The following is a 7331-nucleotide window of genomic DNA, read 5'->3' on the forward strand; positions in this document are numbered from 1 at the left end:
CTCCCCTCTAGGTATCCACACAAGAACAATTGGCGCCCACCGTGGGCCGAGAATATAATTTTTTCTTTATATCATCGGCCTCGACGATCTCGTCTGAAGCCATGGCTGAGCAACTTCCACCTACGCCATCTGAACTTCTTCAGATGGTGACCGAGTTACGGCAAGCCAACCAGCGCATGGCCGAAGAGAACCAAAGAATGGTAAATCAGATTACTAATATGAATAATACCCGAGTCAAAAACAACAATGATTGACAAGAACGAACAGAAGAAGTCAAGCCTCATTCAGGACCGACGCATATCTCCGAAATTGCTCGGCACGAGGAAGAGTAACCCGAGCACAATGAAGAAGCTCGGCCAGAAGACGAGGATGACAACCTAGAAAGCTCCCCGGGGCCATTCAAGGCCGAGGTGATGAATTTCGTGTTACCCAGGAGGTTCGCTCTACCGACCACCCTAACCCCCTATGATGGGCTGGGTGATCCGAAGAAATACATCAAAAAGTTCACCTCTATAATGATAGTAAACGGTGCATCTCATAAAGTTTTATGTCATTGTTTTCCATCTTACTTAGATGATCCTACACTTGATTGGTTTTGTTCATTGCCTGCAGGTTCTATTTCTCGTTTTCGAGACCTATCAAAGCCCTTCGAAGAGCACTTTGCTGGATCAGCCATCTATCTACATGACTCCGATTACTTGAACACAATTAAACAAGGCCAGCATGAAAGCCTCCGAGACTACATGATGCGCTTCACAGAGATAGCCATGAGTATACTCGATCTCCACCCCGAGGTGGAAAACTGCACGCAATAAAAAGTGGACTCCGACCAGAAAAATTTCAGGAGACCATTGCCGTGGCCAAACTTAAAACTATGGCCGAGTTCTGAGAAAAGGCAAAAGGCCAGATTGACATCGAGGAGCTCCGACAAGCTCGGAGAATAGAGAAACCACAATACAGAGACGACGACAAAGTACGAGATAGTAAGAAAAACTTCAAACCAACTCCACGATATGAATCTTATACTCAGTTCAACACCAAGCGTGATGACATCATCAAGGAGATCTTGAGTTCAAAGTTGATCAAGCCACTAAGAAAAGCCGGCAGCTATCCAGATTCAAAAGGCGCAGACAGATCGAAATGCTGCTCTTTTCATCAAAAGCACGGACACGCCACTGACGAGTGTGTCATCGCCAAAGACCTTCTAGAGCAGTTAGCTTGGCAAGGTCACCTCGATAAGTATATCGGCGGCCACAAACAATGACGCCCACCTCCCACTGGTGACCAAAGTTCGGCAACACAGCAGGGCCAAGATAAGGATAGACCGAACACCAATCTTCCCGGCTAACCAAGACGTGTTATTAACTGTATCTCCGGAGGTTTTGTAGGTAAATGAGCCACAAGCTCGGCAAGAAACCGGTCTTACCGAGCTATGCTCTCCATAGACGCCGATCAACATCAAAAGCAGACACATCCACATTTTCCTCAGATAACATTCCAGACGTCCGACCTTAACACCAACGTAACAAATCTAGACGACCCGGTTGTGATTTCTTTGCAGCTCGGAGATCTCCTACTCAAAAAGGTTTTACTGGACCCTGGAAGTAGTGCCGATGTTCTCTTTTACTCCACATTTCAGAAGATGAAACTGAGCAGCAACATCCTCCAACCATCCACTGGAGACCTGGTCAGTTTCTCAGATGAGAGAGTCCCGGTTATGGGCTCTGTGTGGTTACAAACCACACTCGGTGAGGTTCCCTTATCAAAACCTAAGATATTCAGTATTTATTTGTTGACTGTTTTAGTCCTTACAATTTAATACTTGGCCGACCATTCTTAAATAGGCTCGGCGACATTGTCTCCACAATTCATCTCTGTGTTAAGTTCCCTTTGTAGGATAATACAACTGCAACTATTCACAGTGATGCCCGAGAAGCCAGAGAATGCTACAACAGTTTTAAAAGACCTAACCAAAATACACAGGCTCATGTGCACAACATTGGCACTCAAGACGACCTGCCAGCCCTGGCCGACCTTGATCCCAGGGAAGGAACCCTTGAACGACCAACCCCAATAGAAGACTTGCATAAAATCTATTTTGCAGATAGCTCGAACAAGTTTACTTACGTCAGATCCACATTAAGCTCAGAAGAGAAGGCCTTATTCCGAGCATTTCTACATCAAAATGCCGACTTGTTTGCTTGGACCCCAGCTGATATTCCAGGCATCGACCCATGCATCATATCCCACAAGCTGGCATTAGACCCGTCTGTACAACCTGTAGCACAGAAAAAGCGAAACCTCAGCCAAGACCGCAAACAAGCTTCTCTGGAAGAAACCAAGAAGCTCATCAACGCTGGTTTCATTCAGGAAATTAGATTCACAACATGGTAGGCGAATGTCATCATGGTGAAAAAATATAACGGTAAATAGCGCATGTGTGTTGATTTCACCGATCTCAACAAAGCATGCCCAAAAGACTCCTATCCCTTACCATCCATTGATTGCTTAGTTGATAATGCCTCTGGTTATGAAAAACTTAGCTTTATGGATGCATACTCTAACTATAACCAGATCCAAATGCATCCATCCAATCAAAGTAAGACAGCCTTTATTACTGAATATGGAAACTATTGTTATAAAGTCATGCTGTTTGGCCTTAAGAATGCAGGTGCAACATATCAATGCCTAATGGACAGAGTGTTCGCCAAACAACTCGGCAGAAACATTGAGGTCTACGTTGACGATATGATCACCAAAACAAAAATCGGCAACAACCACCTAGATGACCTCGCCGAGATCTTCGGTCAAATCAGAAAATACATCATGCGATTAAACCCCGAGAAGTGCGCATTTGGTGTACAAAGTGGCAAATTCCTCGGCTTCATGCTCACTAGCCGAGGTATTAAAGCGAATCCAGAAAAGTGCCAAGCTGTCTTGAATATGACAAGCCCACAAACTATCAAAGAAGTCCAACGATTGACAGGGAGACTTGCTGCACTTTCTAGATTCTTACCTTGCCTAGCTTCTAAGTCTTTATGTTTTTTCCAAACTTTGAAAAAGAAAAAGGCTTTCCAATGGACTGATGAATGTGAACAAGCATTCACAACAATCAAAGAAACTCTTTCAAAACCACCAATCTTATAAACCTCCATTCAAGGGGAACCATTATTCTTATATTTATCTGTCACTAACTGGGCTATAAACTCTGCTCTTATTACAGAAAGGCATAAGCAGCAGTTGCCGATCTATTTCATTAGCAAAACACTACAGAATGCCAAACTTCGCTATCCGAGCATTGAGAAGCTGGCTTTAGCTCTTGTTTTCTCAGCCAGAAGATTACGGCCGTACTTCCAGAGTCATGTCATCCATGTTCGGACAGATCAACCTTTGTGACAAGTCCTTCAGAAACCAGAACTGGCTGGCCGACTAGTAAAATGGTCGGTAGAACTTTCGGAATTTGATATCATATACCAGGTCTGATCATCTATGAAGTCCCAGTTCTTGGCCGACTTCATCGCCGAGTTCTCAGTACCAGACACAGCCGAAGATTATGTCAAATGGTCTTTGTACGTCGATGGATCTTCCAACCCACAAGGATGTAGAGCAGGAATCATACTTCATGATAGCCATGGTAATATCATCAAACATTCTCTCCACTTTTCTTTTAAAGCAAGTAACAATCAAAGTGAATACGAAGTCCTCATTGCCGGCCTTAGACTTGTTGCCGACCTACACATCACCAAACTTAAGGTATACTGCGACTCCTTACTCATTGTACAGCAGGTAAACAACCTATACCAAGTAAAAGATCCTAAGCTATCTAAATACCTTGAAATCGTCCAAAATTTACTTTTAAAATTTTCTAAATACGACATACAGCATATACCTCGGGAGAGTAATGGCCGAGCTGACATCCTGTCTAAACTCGCCAGTACTCAACCAAATAGGTCATCTCTTTATCAATCAACATTACTTAAACCAAGCATTAAACTCACAGAAATTTTAAGTGTTACACAGGATACTAATTGGAGAACACCTTACATAACTTATCTCAGAACTAGAGCATTGCCAGATACTATTAAAAATCTCTGGCATTTTCGCCGACAAGCTTCGTTTTTTACAATATTTGACAACTGCCTGTACAGACGAGGTTTCGCTCGTCCTCTGCTCAAATGCCTTAACATGTCCGAAGCTGATATTACATTATCCGAAGCACACAAAGGCATCTGTGGAACACACCTTGGTGCCCGAAGCCTCTGTTCAAAGATCCTGCGTGATGGCTTCTACTGGCCGATATTACAAAAAGACTGCAAAACAAAGGTCAGACACTGTGATAACTGCCAAAGACAGAGCCCGATAACACACTTGTCGGCCGAATTATTGCATAACTCGGAGGTCACTTGGCCCTTCAACCAATGGGGTATAGATATCCTAGGCCCTTTCCCGACAGCAGCAGGTCAGGTAAAATTCCTGGTTGTAGGAATTGATTATTTTCAAAATGGATAGAGGTCCAGCCTCTAGCCAAGATTACCTCACAACAAATGCTTTCTTTTGTATGGAAATATATTATTTGTCGATTCGGCATACCTCGGCACATTATCACAGATAATTGATCGCCAGTTTGCCGATCATAAGTTCACATCCTTTTTGCAGGACTTGAAAATCAAATATCATTTCTCATCAGTAGAGCACCCACAGACAAACGGGTTAGCAGAAGCTGCAAATAAAGTAATACTCCATTCTCTAAGAAAGAAACTGGAGGACGCAAAAGGCCTCTGGGCCGAGCTTATACCAGAAATCATATGGGGATACAATACCACGATCCACTCAACAACAAAGGAAACACCATTTCTCCTGGTATATAGCTCCGACGCTATGATACCAGTGGAGATATCCCAAGCCTCATTACGAACTCAATTGGCCGACCACACAACAGCACACAGAACTCGGCAAACAGACCTGGACCTCGTCGAAGAAGTCAGAGCATCAGCAGCAATCACACACCGAGCTATGCAACAGCATATAGCTTGGCGCTATAATCAGAAACTACACCCAAGGTCCTTTCAAGTAAACGACTTGGTGCTAAAAAAAACAGAACAAGCCAGAAAGCCAAGAAACCATGGCAAGCTAGCAGCTAATTGGGAAGGTCTTCTCTGGATAATAGAAGTCATCGGCAACGGAGCTTACCGATTACAAACCTTATATGGTAACGATTTGCCTAACACTTGGAATGTATCATCTTTAAAGTTATATTATAGTTAAAAGTCAGGGACAAACAAGTACTCTTTTTCTTACTACCAAGATTTTTCCCAAAAATGGATTTTGCTTGGAGAGGTTTTAACGAGACTTGCCTACCTGCGCCTTTGAAATCAAAGGTCTTCCAATAAATAAAATTCTGATTTCATCAAATCATCACTATTTTAGCATTTCACATTTCTCCATTATTTATAAACTTATAAAATTTGTCCCGCCGATCTATACTCAAATCCGACCATTCAGAATCTATCATTCAAACATATAGTTGATCTTACTCCGAATCTGACAATTTGGGAAACCTATCTTCCCCGGAATCCTACTATTCAGAATTCATCAGTCAAACAGATTGCCAATCATTACTCGTAAACCGACTATTCAAAATTTATCAAAAATACAGCCGACTATTATCAATCAAACAAACCGATTATTCGGCATTCCGCTAAAATCGGATTTCTCAGCCTCAACTGAACATTAAACATAAACCAATCTCCATCAAAATAATGGAACTTCACCAATCAAACTTACCCAACACTATGGTATGTTTTACCCAAATCAAAACAACCTGGTTTCACAAAAACCGATCAATCAATTTGGCTCCAAGCCACACTCACAATCAGATAACACTCACTCATCATATCAAACTACCAAATCAATATAATTATACTCTCTATTAATCAACACATGCACAACATCATGCAACCAGAAGCATCATAAATTGCTTCCCCTAAAAAACCAGTAACAAAATAAAGTTACAAACATAAGCTCAACCCAGGAGCAAAATAGTTTACCAACAAAATAAAATGCCCAAAAACACAACACAATCAGACAGAAACCTATTCAACATTTTCATCTCCCTGCTCAACAGCACCATCATATTCCACTATAACCCCGTCCTGCACTAACTTCCCTGGATCCATCTGTGAAAAATCCACCTCAGGAGCCAAGAATTTCGTCTAAATGGAAGCTCTCTCAAATCCTTCAATGAAGGAATCGAGAATTTCTCCTTGCTTGTTTTTCTCTACCTCCTTCAATTGAGCAGTTACCTCAATCATACGGGTACTCAGAGCAGACAAATCAAAGTTTTTCTTTTTTAAATCCTCAACATCCTTGGCATAGCTATCTTTCACCTCTTTCAAATGCTTTTCAACATCAGCTAACTTCACCTCAAGCTCTGAAATTCTAGCACTCTTTAAAGCCAACTCCTCCCTCAAACTCGGATCCTCCTTTTTCTCAACAACCTTCCGATGTATCTTTTCACGGCTACGACCTAAACTCGCCAACCGAAGCCCCACCACCTGCAATAATATACACTATCACACATGTATTCCACAAAACAGGAAAATAAAAACCAATACTCACAAAATAAAATTACCTGCATATAATGGTCAGTAGCAACATCAACAACCTCGTCGGCCAGATTCATATCCGCCGACAATTGACAACACTCATCAGCGACAACCATGTATGGGTAATCCCTCCCCCATAAAGACGAAGAATCAGTTTGATCAGCGATACCATGTAACCTCTTTTGATTGTCAAAAAACTTATGAACTTCTTCAATCGGCACCTCATCTCTTTCATCATCAGAAACGTCGGACAAGTCCACCACGTCACTCTTTCTTTTCTTAAGAACGACCTTTCTCCTCCTTGGCTTTGGCTGATCAACCTCACCAGCGCCGACAACCTTCTCAACTTTTGACGTCGAATCTTTCTTATCCAAGTTCTTACTTTTCATAGGTGCCCTTAGGTTCGCCGCGGATACGCCAGGATACTTTCCACCTGAAAACAAACAAAAACCGACTATTCAGCCTCATATTTCAAAACTTAGGTACAAAAAATAATATCCCAACAAGCTCACCTAAATAATCTACTGCAGCTTGCTTATTTTCCTCCCACTGCAACAAATCAAACACCGAGATCAAATCCTTCCGATCAATCACCTCGACCAGATACCCAATAATACACTCATCCCTAGGTTTAATGAACTCTGAAGCGAGTATATTATTAGACTCAGAACACCACCAAATCGGGAATCTCTCCCCTAAATGCTCATCCACATAAAAAGGAAAATT

The 7331-nt window shown here is 42.1% G+C and overlaps 3 protein-coding genes across 3 annotated transcripts; 2 read left to right on the plus strand and 1 right to left on the minus strand.

Annotated features, from left to right (window-relative positions):
* Nucleotides 1-1432: 1432 nt before the first annotated feature.
* Nucleotides 1433-2394, plus strand: LOC148581794 (uncharacterized). The gene is made up of 2 exons (XM_088493825.1): nt 1433-1753; nt 1897-2394. The coding sequence occupies exons 1-2, from the start codon at nt 1433-1435 to the stop codon at nt 2392-2394; spliced, it is 819 nt and encodes a 272-aa protein (XP_088349951.1).
* A 42-nt stretch (nt 2395-2436) lies between these two features.
* Nucleotides 2437-5265, plus strand: LOC148581795 (uncharacterized). Its single transcript, XM_088493828.1, has 4 exons — nt 2437-2902; nt 3224-3372; nt 3496-3786; nt 4609-5265. The coding sequence occupies exons 1-4, from the start codon at nt 2437-2439 to the stop codon at nt 5263-5265; spliced, it is 1563 nt and encodes a 520-aa protein (XP_088349954.1).
* Nucleotides 5266-6212: 947 nt separating this feature from the next.
* On the minus strand, nt 6213-6721 carry LOC148581796 (uncharacterized). Its single transcript, XM_088501829.1, has 2 exons — nt 6632-6721; nt 6213-6554 (listed from the first exon to the last, which is right to left on the minus strand). Exons 1-2 carry the CDS (start codon nt 6719-6721, stop codon nt 6213-6215), a joined length of 432 nt encoding a protein of 143 aa, XP_088357955.1.
* Between the last annotated feature and the right edge of the window lie 610 nt (nt 6722-7331).

Source organism: Arachis ipaensis, chromosome B10 (genome assembly GCF_059453495.1).
Source record: "Arachis ipaensis isolate K30076 ecotype BB chromosome B10, ASM5945349v1, whole genome shotgun sequence".
Taxonomy (NCBI): Eukaryota; Viridiplantae; Streptophyta; class Magnoliopsida; order Fabales; family Fabaceae; genus Arachis; species Arachis ipaensis.